This window comes from Eschrichtius robustus, chromosome 2 (genome assembly GCF_028021215.1).
Source record: "Eschrichtius robustus isolate mEscRob2 chromosome 2, mEscRob2.pri, whole genome shotgun sequence".
Taxonomy (NCBI): domain Eukaryota; kingdom Metazoa; phylum Chordata; class Mammalia; order Artiodactyla; family Eschrichtiidae; genus Eschrichtius; species Eschrichtius robustus.
Window position 1 is genome coordinate 63,751,435 of NC_090825.1, and position 18,865 is coordinate 63,770,299.

Genomic DNA, 18,865 nt, shown 5'->3' on the forward strand with positions numbered 1-18,865 from the left:
GTCTTCTGTAGGGTAGGAAAATGGTGGTTGTTTAGTAGCATATAGAGGAATAGAGGATTGAGGGATTTAATTGCTGCTTAATTCACTTTCAACCAGTTGTTTTCTCCCCTCCCAACTCCCCTACCCCCAGCTTCCACTTCCACTTTGTGCCACCAGTTCCTGAGTCTTAGGATTCTGGGTATAACTCAAGTGGGGTCCTACTTTTCCTCATAGCTGCTTAAGATTCAAAAACCTTGAGGCTTCTAAATCAATTACTGTTAGTCCATTTTCTTTGTAGCTTCTAAGGGGTTGTTGCTGTTGTTTTTTCTCCTGATTATTTTTCAGGTTTCATGACTTTTAAAACAATCTTGGTCTGTAGCTTCAAGACAGAGTGAAATTAGATGCACGTGTTTAGCCCATACTCTTTATCCCAAGCTCCAAAAGTAAAAATTATTCACGTTCGAAGATGGAGTAGAAGGACGTGTGCTCACTCCCTCTTGTGAGAGCACCGGAATCACAACTAACTGCTGAACAGTCATCTACAGAAAGGCACTGGAACTCACCGAAAAAGATACCCCAAATCCAAAGACAAAGGAGAAACTGCAATGAGACGGTAGGAGGGGTGCAATCACAGTAAAATCAAATCCCATTACTGCTGGGTGGGCGATTCACAAACTGGGGAACAATTATACCACAGAAGTCCACCCACTGGAGTGAAGGTTCTGAGTCCCATGTCAGGCTTCCCAACCTGGGGTCCGGCAATGGGAGGAGGAACCCCCAGAGAATTGGACTCTAAAGGCCAGTGGGATTTGATTGCAGCACTTCGACAGGACTGGGGGGAAACAGAGACTCCACTCTTGGAGGGCACACACAAAGTAGTGTGCGCACCAGGACCCAGGAGGAAGGAGCAGTGACCCCATAGAAGACTGAACCAGACCTACCTGCTAGTGTTGGAGGGTCTCCTGCAGAGGCGGGGGGCAGCTCACCGCCGGGAAAGGACACTGGTAGCAGAAGTTCTGGGAAGTACTCATTGGTGTGAGCCCTCCCGGAGTCCGCCATTAGCCCCACCAAAGAGCCTGTAGCCTCCAATGCTGGGTCACCTCAGGCCAAACAGTCAACAGGGAGGGAACACAGGCCCACCCATCAGCAGACAGGCAGATTAAAGTTTTACTGAGCTCTGCCCACCAGAGCAACACACAACTCTACCCACTAGTCCCTCCCATCAGGAAGCTTGCACAGGCCTCTTAGATAGCCTCATCCACCAGAGGGCAGACAGCAGAAGCAAGAAGAACTACAGTCCTGCAGCCCGTGGAACAAAAGCCACGATCACAGAAAGATAGACAAAATGAAAAGGCAGAGGACTATGTACCAGATGAAAGAACAAGATAAAACTCCAGAAAAACAACTAAATGGAGTGGAGATAGGCAACTTTCCTGAAAAAGAATTCAGAATAATGATAGTGAAGATGATCCAGGACCTCGGAAAAAGAATGGAGGCAAAGATCGAGAAGATGCAAGAAATGTTTAACAAAGACCTAGAATAATTAAAGAACAAACACCTAGAAGAATTAAAGAACAAACAAACAGAGATGAACAATACAATAACTGAAATGAAGAATACACTAGAAGGAATCAGTAGCAGAATAACTGAGGCAGCAGAACGGATAAGTGACCTGAAGACAGAATGGTGGAATTCACTGCTGCGGAACAGATTAAAGAAAAAAGAATGAAAAGAAATGAAGACAGCCTAAGAGACCTCTGGGACAACATTAAATGCACCAACATTTGCATTATAGGGGTCCCAGAAGGAGAAGAGAGAGAGAAATGACCCAAGAAAATTTTTGAAGAGATTATAGTCGAAAACTTCCCTAACATGGGAAAGGAAATAGCCGCCCAAGTCCAGGAAACACAGAGTCCCAGTTAGGATAAACCCAAGGAGAAACACACCGAGACACATAGTAATCAAATTGACAAAAATTAAAGAAAAAGAGAAATTATTAAAAGCAACAAGGGAAAAACAACAAATAACACACAAGGGAACTCCCATAAGGTTAACAGCTGATTTCTCAGCAGAAACTCTGCAAGCCAGAAGGGAGTGGTACGATATATTTAAAGTGATGAAAGGGAAGAACCTACAAGCAAGATTACTGTACCCAGCAAGGAGCTCATTCAGATTCGATGGAGAAATCAAAAGCTTTACAGACAAGCAAAAGCTAAGAGAATTCAGCACCAACCACCAAACCAGCTCTACAGCAAATGCTAAAGGAACTTCTGTAAGCGGGAAACACAAGAGAAGAAAAGGACCTAAAAAACAAACCCAAAATAATTAAGAAAATGATAATAGGAACATACATGTCAATAATTACCTTAAATGTGAATGGATTAAATGCCCCAACCAAAATACACAGACGGTCTAAATGGATACAAAAACAAGACCCATATATATGCTGTCTACAAGAGACCCACTTCAGACCTAGGGACACATACAGACTGAAAGTGAGGGGATGGAAAAAGATATTCCATGCAAATGGAAATCAAAAGAAACCTGAAGTAGCAGTACTCAGATAAAATAGACTTTAAAATAAAGAATGTTACAAGACAAGGAAGGACGCTACATAATGGTCAAGGGATCACTCTAAGAAGACATAACAATTGTAAATATATATGCACCCAACAAAGGAGCACCTCAATACATAAGGCAAATGCTAACAGCTATAAAAGAGGAAATCGACAATAACATAGTAATAGTGGGGGAATTTAACACCTCACTTACACCAATGGACAGATCATCCAGACAGAAAATTAATAAGGAAATACAAGCTTTAAATGACACAATAGAACAAATAGATTTAATTGATATTTATAGGACGTTCCATCCGAAAACAGCAGATTACACTTTCTTCTCAAGTGCACATGGAACATTCTCCAGGATAGATCATATCATGGGTCACAAATCAAGCCTTGGTGAATTTAAGAAAATTGAAATCATATCAAGCATCTTTTCCGACCACAACACAATGAGATTAGAAATAAGTTACAGGTAAAAAACCATGCAAAACGCAAACACATGGAGGCTAAACAAAATGCTACTAAATAACCAAGAGATCACTGAAGAAATCAAAGAGGAAATCAAAAAACACCTAGAGACAAATGACAACAAAAACACGATGATCCAAAATCTATGGGATGCAGCAAAAGCAGTTCTAACAGGGAAGTTTGTAGCAATACAGCCCTCCCTCAAGAAACAAGAAAAATTTCAAATAAAAAATCTAACTTTACACCTAAAGGAACTAGAGAAAGAAGAACAAAAAAACCCCAAGTTAGTAGAAGGAAAGAAATCACAAAGGTCAGAGCAGAAATAAATGAAATAGAGACAAAGAAAACAATAGCAAAGATCAATAAAACTAAAAGTTGGTTCTTCGAGAAGATAAAAAAAATTGATAAACCTTTAGCAAGACTCATCAAGAAAAAGAGGGAGAGGAATCAAATCAATAAAATTAGAAATGAAAAAGAAGTCAAAACAGACACCACAGAAATACAAAGCATCCTAAGAGACTACGACAAGCAACTCTATGCCAATAAAATGGACAACGTGGAAGAAATGGACAAATTCTTAGAAAAGTATAATCTTCCAAGAGTGAACCAGGAAGAAATAGAAAATATGAACAGACCAATCACAAGTAATGAAATTGAAACTGATTAAAAATCTTCCAGCAAACAAAAGTTCAGGACCAGATGGCTTCACAGGTGAATTCCATCAAACATTTAGAGAAGAGCTAACACCCATCCTTCTCAAACTCTTCCAAAAAATTGCAGAGGAAGGAACACTCTCAAACTCATTCTGTGAGGCCACCATCACCCTGCTGCCAAAATCAGACAAAGATACGACCAAATAAAAGAAAATTACAGACCAATATCATTGATGAATATAGATGCAAAAATCCTCAATAAAATGCTAACAGGCAGAATCCAACAACACATAAAAAGGATCTACACCATGATCAAGTGGGATTTATCCCAGGGATGGAAGGATTCTTCAGTATACGCAAATCAATCCATGTGATACACCATATTAACAAATTGAAGAATAAAAACCATATGATCATCTCAATAGATGCAGAAAAAGCTTTTGAGAAAATTCAACACCCATTTATGATAAAAACTCTCCAGAAAGTGGGCATTGAGGGAACCTACCTCAACATAATAAAGGCCATATACGACAAACCCACAACAAACATCATTCTCAATGGTGAAAAACTGAAAGCATTTCCTCTAAGATCAAGAACAAGACAAGGATGTCCACTCTCGCCACTATTACTCAACATAGTTTTGGAAATCCTACCCACGGCAATCAGAGAATAAAAAGAAATAAAAGGAATACAAATTAGAAAAGAAGAAGTAAAACTGTCACTGTTTTCAGATGACATGATACTATACATAGAAAATCCTAAAGATGCCACCAGAAAACTACTAGAGCTAATCAATGAATTTGGTAAAGTTGCAGGATATAAAATTAATGCACAGAAATCTCTTGCATTCCTATATATTAACAACGAAAAATTTGAAAGAGAATTTAAGAAAACAATCCCATTCACCATTACAACAAAAAGAATAAAATACCTAGGAATAAACCTACCTAAGGAGGTAAAAGACCTGTATTCAGAAAACTGTAACACTGATGAAAGGAATCAAAGATGACACAAACAGATGGAGAGATATACCATGTTCATGGATTGGAAGAATCAATATTGTGCAACTGACTATACTACTAAAAAAAGCAATCCACAGATTCAGTGCAATCCCTATCAAAATACCAATGGCACTTTTCACAGAAGTAGAACAAAAAATCTTACAATTTGTATGGAAACGCAAAAGACCCCAAATAGCGAAAGTGATCTTGAGGAAAAAAAACGGAGCTGGGGGAATCAGACTCCCTGACTTCAGACTATACTACAAAGCTACAGTAATCAAGACAATATGGTACTGGCACAAAAACAGAAATATAGATCAATGGAACCACATAGCAAGCCCAGAGATAAACCCACGCACCTATGGTCAACTTATCTCTGACAAAGGAGGCAAGGATATACAATGGAGAAAGACAGCCTCTTCAATAAGTGGTGCTGGGAAAACTGGAGAGCTACATGTCAAACGATGAAATTAGAACACTCCCTAACACCATACACAAAAATAAACTCAAAATGGATTAAAACTTAAATGTAAGACCGGACACTATAAAAATCTTAGAGGAAAATGTGGGAAGAACACTCTGACATAAATCATAGCAAGATCTTTTTTGACCCACCTCCCAGAGTAATGGAAATAAAAACAAAAATAAACAAATGGGATATAATGAAACTTAAAAGTTTTTGCCCAGCAAACGAAACTATAAACGAGACGAAAAGACAACCCTCAGAATGGGAGAAAATATTTGCAAACAAATCAATGGACAAAGGATTAATCTCCAAAATATATAAACAGCTCATGCAGCTCAACATCAAAAGAACAAACAACTGAATCCAAAAATGGGCACAAGACCTAAATAGACATTTCTCCAAAGAAGACATACAGATGGCCAAGAGTCACATGAAAAGCTGCTCAACATCAGTAATTATTAGAGAAATGCAAATCAAAGCTACAATGAGGTTAACACCTCACACTAGTTAGAATGGACATTGTCAGAAAATCTACAAACAATAAATGCTGGAGAGGGTGTGGAGAAAAGGGAACCCTCTTGCACTGTTGGTGGGAATGTAAATTGATACAGCTACTATGGAGAACAGTATGGAGGTTCCTTAAAAAACTAAAAATAGAATTACCATATGACCCAGCAATCCCACTACTGGGCATATACCCAGAGAAAACCATAAATCAAAAAGACACATGCACCCCAGTGTTCATTGCAGCACTATTTATAATGGCCAGGTCATGGAAGCAGCCTAAATGCCCATCAATAGACGAATGGATAAAGAAGATGTGGTACATATATACAATGGAATATTACTCAGCCATAAAATGGAACGAAATTGGGTCATTTGTACAGATGTGGATGGACCTGCAGACTGTCATACAAAGTGAAGTAAGTCAGAAAGAGAAAAACAAATATTGTGTATTAACGCATATATGTGGAATCTAGAAAAATGCTACAGATAAACAGTTTGCAAGGCAGAAATAGAGACACAGATATAGAGAACAAATGTATAGACACCAAGTGGGGAAAGTGGCGGGGGTGGTGGTGGGATGAATTGGGAGATTGGGATTGACATACATACACTAATATGTATAAAATAGATAACTAATAAGAGCCTGATATATAGCACAGGGAACTCCACTGTACAGTAGAAAGTAACACAACATTGTAAAACAACTATACGCCCCTGAAAAAATTATTCACGTGTATGTTACAAAATTACAACAGTATACAGGAGTGTAAAATAAAGAGTAAAAAGTCTCCCTTTACCACCCTCCCACATATCCACTACCCAGAGGTAACTAGAGAAAGTTACATGTGTACTTTCCAGAAATTTTCAATTTATACTTTTATTTCTGTAGAATAATATATATAGTTCAAAGAAGCACAAATGGAATTCTACTGTGTAAATACATATATGGTATATAGTGTAAGCATATACTATGTATATTTAATATATGTTGAAACTACAGCATTCCATAGCAACCTGCACATCAGTATTTACAGATGTCTAAGTTTTTTAACTGTTTTATAGTATCACATTGAATGAGTTTTTCCTAATATCTCAATTGCTGGATATTTGTTTCTTATTCATCTTTTTAATATTATTACCAACAGTGCTACTATAAAGATTCAGATACACAGTTTTTTCACTACTTGTGAAAAATAATTTTAGTTAAATTCTTTAAAATGGAATTGTTTAGTCAAAGGGTATATACACTTTTTATTATAAATATATGCCAAATTGCTCTTCAAGAAAGTTATGCCTCTACTAGTAGTATATAAAAGTGTCATTTTTCACACTCTATGTGACTTAGCTATTATCATACTTTAAAATCTTTGACATTCTGATGAGTGAAGAATGCTATCTTGTCATTTTAATTTGCTTATCCTAATTATATGTGACATTAATCATGTGCTTATTGGACATTTTTTTCTATGAGCTTCATATTCAGTTCCTTTAGCCACTATTCTTTGGATTATTCATCTTTTCCATGTCAATTTGTAAAACCTCATTATACTTGAGAGAATTTTGCCCTTTATCTCTTAAATGTTTTGCAGATATTTTCTCAGAATTATTCTTTTTATTTGCGACATTGTTTACTGTATTTTTGTTATATGGTCAACATACTTTAAAATGAAAAAATACTGAACGAGTATTGGCTTTCCTATCCTTGACTCAAATTATTTTCTTTATAGCTGGAAAATATTATCTTATAAAGTGCTAAAACTATTAACATTTAGGACATATCAACAAAAACTTTATTTCAATTAACTAATTTATACAGTAAATTAAAATTTTCTTTTATTCTGATTCTACCTTTAAAACGACCACTAACTAATTTCATTTTCACATGTGTTATGCTATTTAGGAAAAATATTTCTATTTTCAGTGTTCTACGCAAGAGTTCTTCCTGATTGTCAAAACCCTGTATCACCTGAAGTCAGAATTTCAAGCACTAATACCTGCTGTTAATTCGCATGTTCAGTCAGAGTTGCTCCAGACATTTATTTCAGAAATTCCTGAACTCCTCAGTCCAGTGGAGCATTACTTAAAGATTCTCAATGAACAAGCTGCCAAGTAAGTAGCAGACCCTTAGTTCTTCCTTTCTAGCAGTGAAAGTAATGTATTTGCCATTTGATGTGTGGATACTTAAGCTTCTATAGAAGTAATGATAGAAGTTGCTTGTAAAACTAGAAATGTGATCGGATACTAAAGGCTCTATATTACAGCTGGAAATAACACTTAGTGTTTAGGCAGTTCCGTCAAACAGAACAAATGTGGTACTTCAGGTATCAGGTGATGAAAAGATAAAGTCCAGGCCGAGCAAGTAGTAGCAGTTTATTAATCCAAAAATAGATGGCAGATGGCATCTTGTGCTTATTTGCTAGATATCCAGAGATCCTCTGCTTTATATTCAGAAACCGCGGAAGCAAAGTTATCCTCTAAGGAGTAGTCATTTTACAGTTTATCCCACAAAGAACTCTATGTATAAGAAAAAAGATTTGACAGTATTTCCATTTGTGTTTATTTTCTGACTATACAACAAATGTTGAATTTCATCTCTTGGTTTCACCATGGCAATCATGAATTTGCAAAACGAAAATAATGTTAGGGTAATTTTGTCTGTCTTCAAAGAAATTAAGAAACTTACCCATAAATATTTAGTGGAAGAGCTGGAATTAAAATCTTGTTCTCCTGACTTCCCACCCTTTGGTCTTTCATTATGTTTTGAAAAATAATTGTTAATTGGTGTAAGTAATATGCTTTAATATATGTATTTGCATTTTCTCATTTTTTTAGGATTGGGGATAAAACTGAATTATTCAAAGACCTTTCTCACTTCCCTTTAATAAAAAAGAGGAAGGACGAAATTCAGGAAGTTACTGACAAGATCCAAACACATTTGCAAGAAATACGAAAAATACTAAAAAATCCTTCTGCACAATATGTGACAGTATCAGGACAGGAGGTAGTATCAAAGATACTTTTCTTTTACGTTACTTTTCCTCAATTGGAAAGGATATTTTAAAATGTAAATAAAAATCTGAGGATAGATGAAAGTATTATTGTTTTGTTTTTTTTTTCAGATTTTCTGTTTTGTTTCTTGGAAATATATTGTAATAGCTTGTTTTGATAAGAATTTTCTTTTAATAACAGTATTTGGTTTGCTTATTTACTTTAGTCTTGGTAAAAGCATGGAACTTAATGTTACGTGTGTTTTAATATTATCTATTGAACTTATATTACAGAGAACCTTGACTATCGTAAATAATAACTTTCAAGACTTCATTTACCCTAAATCCAGGAGAGAGAAGTTAGTCTTTGACTCCAGGCCTGCAGATGATGAAATGATACAAACCACCTAATGTAGTGAATAACCTACACTAATTGGATCACAAAGTGATTAAATGGCAGGGCTTCCTTTTGAAGCAGTATAGCTGCTAAAAGAACAGAAGAACAAAACTATAGCAAAAACCTACATTTAGTGGATCTTCCATAAGATTATGGTGCTGTCTAGAATGTGTTTTTTGGTATGTGTATTTCTGTTTAAAGTTTGATATTAGCATCTGAACGAGAACCAGGAATAAGTACGCTTTTTAAAGTGTACTTGTATCTGTCGGTCCTATTCTGAGTCTTGAGGTGTTGCTACTTCTACATCTTATGTTTAATAAAATATAAAGATTCCAACTGAGGGAATCTGAAAAATTCTACTTTGTTAAAATAGCAAATTAGGGAATTTGTGAATAATTTCTATAGGATGAACATTTTATTCAGAATTTTTAAAAATAGATATTTTTCTAGTGGGGAAAAGCGTAATTTCAAATGTTTTTAAAATATTTGCACTGCTTTATCTATTTAGCCATAAGTATTGATTTGTATGATTACTTGAAATAAGAAACTCTACAGTAAATTATAATCTTTATTAAAATGTTTAGTAATGTAACAGACCAGTGATTAAGTCAGCCTGTCTTCTAGACAAAATTAAGATATTGTACTAAGGCAGACATTTCATCATGCATTCCACATAGAGCTCTATATAACAGAAAAATGACTTCACACTATGTATACTTACTTCTCACTCTTCCCCTGAACAGGCAAATACCAAATACTTAATTGTATCTCTTGGTTTCACTATATAATTATGACCTTGCAAAGTGACAAGTGACCTCAGTGCCACTGTTCTGTTCTATTTGTTGAAAATGAGATGATCAAAATTGCTTAATGCATTAATAAAAGATGTTTAGTAGAAAAGTGGTTACCTGGTATTACAGTGGGGAAAGCTGCCAGTTCTACCACTTACATGCTACGTGACCATGGAAGAGTCACCTCTGTAGTGAGACTACTGTGAAGACCAATTGAGTTAAAATACATGAAAGTATTTTCTAATCAGAAAGCACTATGCACATATTATTCATATAATAATAATAATAATAGTAATATAGTTACCATTTGTCAAGCACTTGTTAATGTTCAGAATGGTGCTAAGTGCTTTGCATATATTATTAATCCTTGTAACAACACAAAAAGGGATTATTCCAGTTTTGCAGGAAAGAAAACTGAGACTTGGCATAGTATAGTGAGATAAGTTACCCAAGTTAGAAGCTCATTTCCAGCCCAGGTCTGCCTCCAATCTTTATACCATGTTGTTATTTCACTCAGCTCACAAATATTAATACAAGGGATTATCAACATCATAGATTTTATTTGATCAAATCCAGACATTTTAGAGCTCATACTATTCAGACTTAAATAAAGCTTAAGGCTTTGGAAGACAGCCATGGATTCATTTGGCAGTTTTAAAGTAAAAATGGGGAAAACTGATTAGGAATTCATAAGGGATAGTAGATTAGTTATTTTGTATCAGTATAGCATTGACATTTAAGAAAAAGCCAGCATGGAGATTAAGTAATTAGATTACAAAGGATTAACAAGGAAGGTAAATTATCTTATTATTTTTAACCTTTACTAAATTAAGGTGATAAGTTTGAGGCAAGAAATTTCTTAGTTTTTAACAATAGGATGGATTCTTGTTGGTTTTTTTTTTTTTTAAACCTATAGAATCTTAATAGTGCATCAACACAGAATCACTTTTATAACATTTTTTGGGAATTAGTGATTCTGTTCATTCGAACACCAAATGAATTCTAAATAGTCAGCATTGTTATAATCAAATTCTGTTTAAATATTTGTACTGAAGTTATAAGCAAATTTAGAGATACTCAAAGGAATAAGAACAGACTCAATCAAATATGATTACCTCTGAGAAGTGAAGGGGGAAAGAAGGAAAACTCTTGTTTTATATATATGTGCTTCTTACTTATACCCTTCGGTTCTGTCTGAAAGTTTACTTCCATACATATAATTTTGTAATATATTTTTAAAAACTTGTTATAGCAGCCCTATGTGTGGTACATGGATCTTGTTAATATTAGTAAAAATAGACTGTCAAGTCAGTGTTACTTTTGGCACCATTCATTTTTTTCACCTTTGTTCCCAGTTTTTATGTACTCATTAGAATACTAAGCCTTATTGACTATGATGAATTTTTGTGTCTGACTCTGAAAGTATTGGTTTAGAAAATAGTGAAAGAAAGAAAATCCTGGAAAGAAAATAATGAAGGCAGAAATTTACATAGCTTTACGTAGTTAGTTCATTGCTTCTGTGGCAGTCTCTTTCATGTTTTATGTGTGGAGAGAATTGTCTCTTAACCTTGACTCAGATATGGAATAGGCATGGGGTGATATTTAGACTTGAGGCAGTATTGATTAGTAGTTTTCTTAAGGAAAAGGAAAGAAATATTAGTGGAAAATCTTTAGAAAAAATTCTATTAATTCACAGCATGCAGCATATCCAAATATCTGCTTAGCATGTTTAAGATGTGGAAAGCAATCTGTTATATTTTACATCTAAATAAAAAATATTTGCAAATTCCTAAGACATAGTGGGAAAGAAAGGGGGGAGAATAGGAATGGGTGAAGTGTGGCCTTGGAGACAACAGAGAGCAGTTTCTGGAGTGTGATAAGAATTTCAGCAAACTTAACAATGATGCCAGTCCAGTGATTCCCCGGGCTGTAGATTGAGTAACAGTATCTGACATTTAACCAGGACAGAACTGGATCCCAGCAGAAGAATATGAGGGATTGTTACAATGAATCTGGACAGACTTCTAGCATCAACACCTAAGAAACACAGTCACGAACTATAGAGTGAGGGAAGTTGCTATGAGAACTCTCTAAGATTTCTGAAATATATGTTAATTTCCAATTTTTGTTAGTTTCCTTTTCTTTAGCAATAAAGTCTCTAAACAAAAGGCCTGTCTTCTCATTCTTAGAATGTTCATGAAATAGAAAATTTCCTATTCCATAGCTAGTGTAGAACAGAAAAAAACTTGCTAGTTGATGACAATTCTGAGGAGAAACACAGGCTGAAAAGAAGATGACACACAGGACCAGCACCTGAGGAAGTGATCCCAGGGGTTTAACAAGCAGGAGGTCCACATAGCTTTCCTGATTCTCACTCTGTTTTCCATCCTGTATTGGCTCTATAAATGGCTTGCTTGAGGAGCTGTGGTCCTTAGAATAGACCCTGGATACTTACAGATTGAACGGTTATGGTCCAGACTATTCCCAAGGTGCTCCAAAGGGCTGTGACCAGTGGCAGTTGGTAATGAGTATAAGGCATGGATCTGAATCCAGAGCTGCCATGCTGCAGAGTTATGGTGAATAACTTAAGTACGCTGTCCTAGCTAGCTGCCCAGAGACCTCACTGAGGCAGTTGTAGCTTCTTTTCAAAATTTCACCATCCTTAGGCAGTAATTCCTATGGAGCTCTGTGTTACACGTGTCCTTCCCAAATAATAGTGATCTATTGTGGTCCTGAATTTTGCTGTTTGCTTTTGACATAGCTCCTCCCACAATTATTTTTTAAAAAGACCAATATGTTTTCTCATAGAACATTTCAAAATAATATTTAAGCAGAATTTTTTAGCCTACTCTTAAAGTGATTTCTCATCAGTGATATTTATTTTGTGAATTTTTTTTCCTTAGTTACTTTTTTTTAGCCAAAGGGGACTTTGAAAGACTCTTCACTCTTAACTCTTTAACTGGATATATCAGATTTGAAATTGTGTTAATTCCCTCTGTAAAAGAGGACATCATTAGTTACAAAATCTTTGCTAAGGATGAAAATTCTTAAAATTGACCATTAATTCCTATTATAATTAATGTAAAAGCTGTAATGTTTCTATTAATAGAAAAGTAAACTCAAAAGCCAGGCTGATACATTTTTTTTTTTTTTGGCTGCATCGGGTCTTAGCGTTGCAGTGTGCAGGCTCTTTGTTGTGGTGCATGGGTTTCTCTCTAGTTGTGGAGCGTGGGTTTTCTCTCTCTAGTTGTGGCATGTGGGCGCCAGAGTACATGGGGCTCTGTAGTTTGCAGTGCGCGGGCTCTAGTTGAAGCGCACAAACTCAGTAGTGGTGGCACACGGGCTTAGTTGCCCCGCGGCATGTGGGATCTTAGTTCCCTGACCAGGGATTGAACCTGCATCCCCTGCATTAGAAGGCGGACTCTCCACCACTGGACCACCAGGGAAGTCCCAGGCTGATACTATTAATAATATGCATATTGTAAATACCTGAAATGTTGTAAAACATGTGACAAGGTTCCTGTAGCCATTTCAAAATTAGTGGCAGCCACAGAGCTTCTGGGTCCCATCCCATACAAAATAAGTGTATTTTTTATTTATTTAAATAAAACATTAAATTTCATTGCAATAATACAGGAAAGTGAACAGGAAGAGGAGATGATACATAACTAGTGCTAAAAATGGAAGGTGTGATTGAAGTAGTGTTTTCATTTACTTCCTGGATGATTTCAGAAAAGCTTGTAGAGTACAGTTGGATCTATAAAGATATGGTTCATATAAATGAAGACACTTGTGAAGAAATCTCTTCCTCCCTTAATTGCTGAGGAAGTTAAGTGCTTTGTCTGAGGATACTTTTAGAGGACTTAGGTTTCTTGGATAAAAGCTATTATGATGAATCCTCTTCTGTTCAGAATTAGGGACTGACCATATCTCAAACTGATGTAACATCTAATAATCAAATATTTTAAAATTTTATGTACTTAGAAATTCAATCTTATTACTGAGTAATAGAATTCTTAAGATAAGTGGGTACTAATAAATGAAAAAGGTCATTAAAGAAAAATCGTAGTATGAACATAACAATCTTACAAACATTAAAGTGCCAAGTTATATCCTTTATTACAAACTTTTGGCTGAATACAAATTATACTTTATCCCAAGTATTGAAACCCTAATTAATAATATTTGGTTGTACAGACATATATGAACTCTCCCAATAACAATACTGGATTTATTTTGAATGTTTAGATTAATATTTGCTAGACTATTATAGCACAATTTTTTTTTTGAATTACAATCATTACATTTATTTTTGGCTATTATAGCACAATTTTGAGGAAGATTTAAAAGATTTAAAAATATAATGGTTAATCCTTTAAATATCTAACCTTTATTTGTATTTATTTTAGTTTATGATTGAGGTAAAGAATTCTGCTGTATCTTGTATACCAACTGATTGGGTTAAGGTTGGAAGGTAAGTTTAAAAATACATGTTTTTTCTTATTAACGTGAATTATGACATGTGTTTACCTGCATGCTTCTGGTATGTTAAAAACCACATCCTTGACATTAAAAGCAATTTTGGCCCTTCAGTTTCTTTATGGAGCTTTTAACTAGAGAAATAATTATCTTAAACTCTTTTTATCATGGATTTTAAAACATTTTTTCCAAAGGGTATCTTATTTGTGTACACTTGTTTTCTTGTTTTGTGAACTACTGTTTTATTCTTATACCTCAGAGAACACTTTAAACACATGGAAAAAGAAAGTTGCAGAACCTTCAATTATGAGATTAATTTGGTTGCTTGAACTTCTTTTTTTTTTTTCTTTATTTTTTCGTCTTGTTTATGGCTTCCTTTGCTGTGCAAAAGCTTTGAAGTTTCATTAGGTCCCATTTGTTTATTTTTGTTTTTATTTCCATTACTCTAGGAGGTGGATCAAAAAAGATCTTGCTGTGATTTATGTCAAAGAGTGTTCTTCCTATGTTTTCCTCTAAGAGTTTTATAGTGTCCTGTCTTATATTTAGGTGCCTAATCCATTTTGAGTTTATTTTTGTGTATGGTGTTAGGGAGTATTCTAATTTCATTCTTTTACACGTAGCTGTCCAGTTTTCCCAGCCCCACTTGTTGAAGAGACTGTCTTTTCTCCATTGTATATCTTTGCCTCCTTTGTCATAGATTAGTTGACCATAGGTGCATGGGTTAATCTCTGGGCTTTCTATCTTGTTCCATTGATCTATGTTTCTGTTTTTGTGCCAGTACCATATTGTCTTGATTACTGTAGCTTTGTAGTATAGTCTGAAGTCAGGGAGTCTGATTCCTCCAGCTCCATATTTTTGCCTCAAGACTGCTTTGGCTATTCGGGGTCTTTTGTGTCTCCATACAAATTTTAAGATGATTTGTTCTAGCTCCGTAAAAAATGCCATTGGTAATTTGATAGGGATTGCATTGAATCTGTAGATTGCTTTGGGTAGTATACTCATTTTCACAATGTTGATTCTTCCAATCCAAGAACATGGTATATCTCTCCATCTGTTGGTATCATCTTTAATTTCTTTCATCAGTGTCTTATAGTTTTCTGCATACAGGTCTTTTGTCTCCCTAGGTAGGTTTATTCCTAGGTATTTTATTCTTTTTGTTGCAATGGTAAATGGGAGTGTTTCCATAATTTCTCTTTCAGATTTTTCATCATTAGTGTATAGGAATGCAAGAGATTTCTGTGCATTAATTTTGTATCCTGCAACTTTACCATATTCATTAATTAGCTCTAGCAGTTTTCTGGTGGCAGTTTTAGGATTCTCTATGTATAGTATCATGTCATCCGCAAACAGTGACAGTTTTACTTCTTCTTTTCCAATTTGTATTCCTTTTATTTCTTTTTCTTCTCTGATTGCTGTGGCTAGGACTTCCAGAACTATGTTGAATAATAGTGGTGAGAGTGGACATCCTTGTCTCGTTCCTGATCTTAGAGGAAATGCTTTCAGTTTTTCACCATTGAGAATGATGTTTGCTGTGGGTTTGTCATATATGGCCTTTATTATGTTGAGGTAGGTTCCCTCTATGCCCACTTTCTGGAGAGTTTTTATCAGAAATGGGTGTTGAATTTTGTCAAAAGCTTTTTCTGCATCTACTGAGATGATCATATGGTTTTTATTCTTCATTTTGTTAATATGGTGTATCACATTGATTGATTTGCGTATCTTGAAGAATCCTTGCATCCCTGGGATAAATCCCACTTGATCGTGGTGTATGATCCTTTTAATGTGTTGTTGGATTCTGTTTGCTAGTATTTTGTTGAGGATTTTTGCATCTATATTCATCAGTGATATTGGTCTGTAATTTTCTTTTTTTGTAGTGTCTTTGTCTGGTTTTGGTATCAGGGTGATGGTGGCCTCATAGAATGAGTTTGGGAGTGTTCCTTCCTCTGCAATTTTTTGGAAGAGTTTGAGAAGGATAGGTGTTAGTTCTTCTCTAAATGTTTGATAGAATTCACCTGTGAAGCCATCTGGTCCTGGACTTTTGTTTGTTGGAAGATTTTTAATCACAGTTTCAATTTCATTACTTGTGATTGGTCTGTTCATATTTTCTGTTTCTTCCTGGTTCAGTCTTGGAAGTTTATACCTTTCTAAAAATTTGTCCATTTCTTCCAGGTTGTCCATTTTATTGGCATAAAGTTGCTTGTAGTAGTCTCTTAGGATGCTTTGTATTTCTGCGGTGTCTGTTGTAACTTCTCCTTTTTCATTTCTGATTTTATTGATTTGAGTCCTCTCCCTCTTTTTCTTGATGAGTCTGGCTAATGGCTTATCAACTTTGTTTAGCTTCTCAAAGAACCAGCTTTTAGTTTTATTGATCTTTGCTATTGTTTTCTTTGTTTCTATTTCATTTATTTCTGCTCTCATCTTTATGATTTCTTTCCTTCTGCTAACTTTGGGTTTTGTTTGTTCTTCTTTCTCTAGTTTCTTTAGGTGTAAGGTTAGATTGTTTACTTGAGATTTTTCTTGTTTCTTTAGGTAGGCTTGTATAGCTATAAACCTCCCTCTTAGAACCGCTTTTGCTGCATCCCATAGGTTTTGGGTCGTGGTGTTTTCATTGTCATTTGTCTCTAGGTATTTTTTTATTTCCTCTTTGATTTCTTCAGTGATCTCTTGGTTATTTAGTAACGTATTGTTTAGCCTCCATGTGTTTGTCTTTTTTACGTTTTTTTCCCTGTAATTCATTTCTAATCTCATAGCGTTGTGGTCAGAAAAGATGCTTGATATGATTTCAATTTTCTTAAATTTACTGAGGCTTGATTTGTGACCCAAGATGTGATCTATCCTGGAGAATGTTCCGTGCGCACTTGAGAAGAACGTGTAATCTGCTGTTTTTGGATGGAATGTCCTATATATATCAATTAAATCTATCTGGTCTATTGTGTCATTTAAAGCTTCTGTTTCCTTATTTATTTTCATTTTGGATGATCTGTCCATTGGTGTAAGTGAGGTGTTTGAAGTCCCCCACTATGATTGTGTTACTGTCAATTTCCTCTTTTATAGCTGTTAGCAGTTGCCTTATGTATTGAGGTGCTCCTATGTTGGGTGCATATATATTTATAATTGTTATATCTTCTTCTTGGATTGATCCCCTGATCATTATGTAGTGTCCTTCCTTGTCTCTTGTAACATTCTTTATTTTAAAGTCTATTTTATCTGATATGAGTATAGCTACTCCAGCTTTCTTTTGATTTCCATTTGCATGGAATATCTTTTTCCATCCCCTCACTTTCAGTCTGTATGTGTCCCTAGGTCTAAAGTGGGTCTCTTGTAGACAGCATATATATGGGTCTTGTTTTTGTATCCATTCAGCCAGTCTATGTCTTTTGGTTGGGGCATTTAATCCATTCACGTTTAAGGTAATTATCGATATGTATGTTCCTATGACCATTTTCTTAATTGTTTTGGGTTTGTTTTTGTAGGTCCTTTTCTTCTCTTGTGTTTCCCACTTAGAGAAGTTCCTTTAGCATTTGTTGTAGAGCTGGTTTGGTGGTGCTGAATTCTCTTAGCTTTTGCTTGTCTGTAAAGCTTTTGATTTCTCCATCAAATCTAAATGAGATCCTCGCCGGGTAGAGTAATCTTGGTTGTAGGTTCTTCCCTTTCATCACTTTAAGTATATCATGCCACTCCCTTCTGGTTTGCAGAGTTTCTGCTGAGAAATCAGCTGTTAACCTTATGGGAGTTCCCTTGTATGTTATTTGTCGTTTTTCCCTTGCTGCTTTCAATAATTTTTCTTTGTCTTTAGTTTTTGCCACTTTGATTACTATGTGTCTCGGCGTGTTTCTCCTTGGGTTTATCCTGTATGGGACTCTCTGCGCTTCCTGGACTTGGGTGGCTATTTCCTTTCCCATGTTAGGGAAGTTTTCGACTATAATCTCTTCAAATATTTTCTCTGGCCCTTTCTCTCTCTCTTCTCCTTCTGGGACCCCTATAATGCGAATGTTGTTGCGTTTAATGTTGTCCCAGAGGTCTCTTAGGCTGTCTTCATTTCTTTTCATTCTTTTTTCTTTAGTCTGTTCCGCAGCAGTGAATTCCACCATTCTGTCTTCCAGGTCACTTATCCGTTCTTCTGCCTCAGTTATTCTGCTATTGATTCCTTCTAGTGTAGTTTTCATTTCAGTTATTGTATTGGTCATCTCTGTTTGTTTGTTCTTTAGTTCTTCTAGGTCTTTGTTAATCATTTCTTGCATCTTCTCAATCTTTGCCTCCATTCTTATTCTGAGGTCCTGGATCATCTTCGCTGTCATTATTCTGAATTCTTTTTCTGGAAGGTTGCCTATCTCCACTTCATTTAGTTGTTTTTCTGGGGTTTTTTCTTGTTCCTTCATCTGATATATAGCCCTCTGCCTTTTCATCTTGTCTATCTTTCTGTAACTGTGGGTTTTGGTCCACAGGCTGCAGGATTGTAGTTTTTCTTGCTTCTGTTGTCTGCCCTCTGGTGGTTGAGGCTATCTAAGAGGCTTGATGGGAGGCTCTGGTCTGCTTGAACTTCTTGATGAATGCTATACCTGACATTTCT

General features: G+C 35.6%; 1 protein-coding gene across 5 annotated transcripts in view; it reads left to right on the forward strand.

The window, feature by feature from the left end:
* MSH3 (mutS homolog 3) overlaps positions 1-18,865 on the forward strand; it is a 192,717-nt gene that overhangs the window by 98,890 nt on the left and 74,962 nt on the right. For all 5 annotated transcript variants that reach the window (XM_068535584.1, XM_068535586.1, XM_068535585.1 and 2 more), the window contains exons 14-16: positions 7,563-7,750; positions 8,474-8,642; positions 14,226-14,290. In XM_068535584.1, coding sequence (XP_068391685.1) covers positions 7,563-7,750; positions 8,474-8,642; positions 14,226-14,290 — 422 coding nt within the window. The remainder of the gene's footprint in view (positions 1-7,562; positions 7,751-8,473; positions 8,643-14,225; positions 14,291-18,865) is intronic.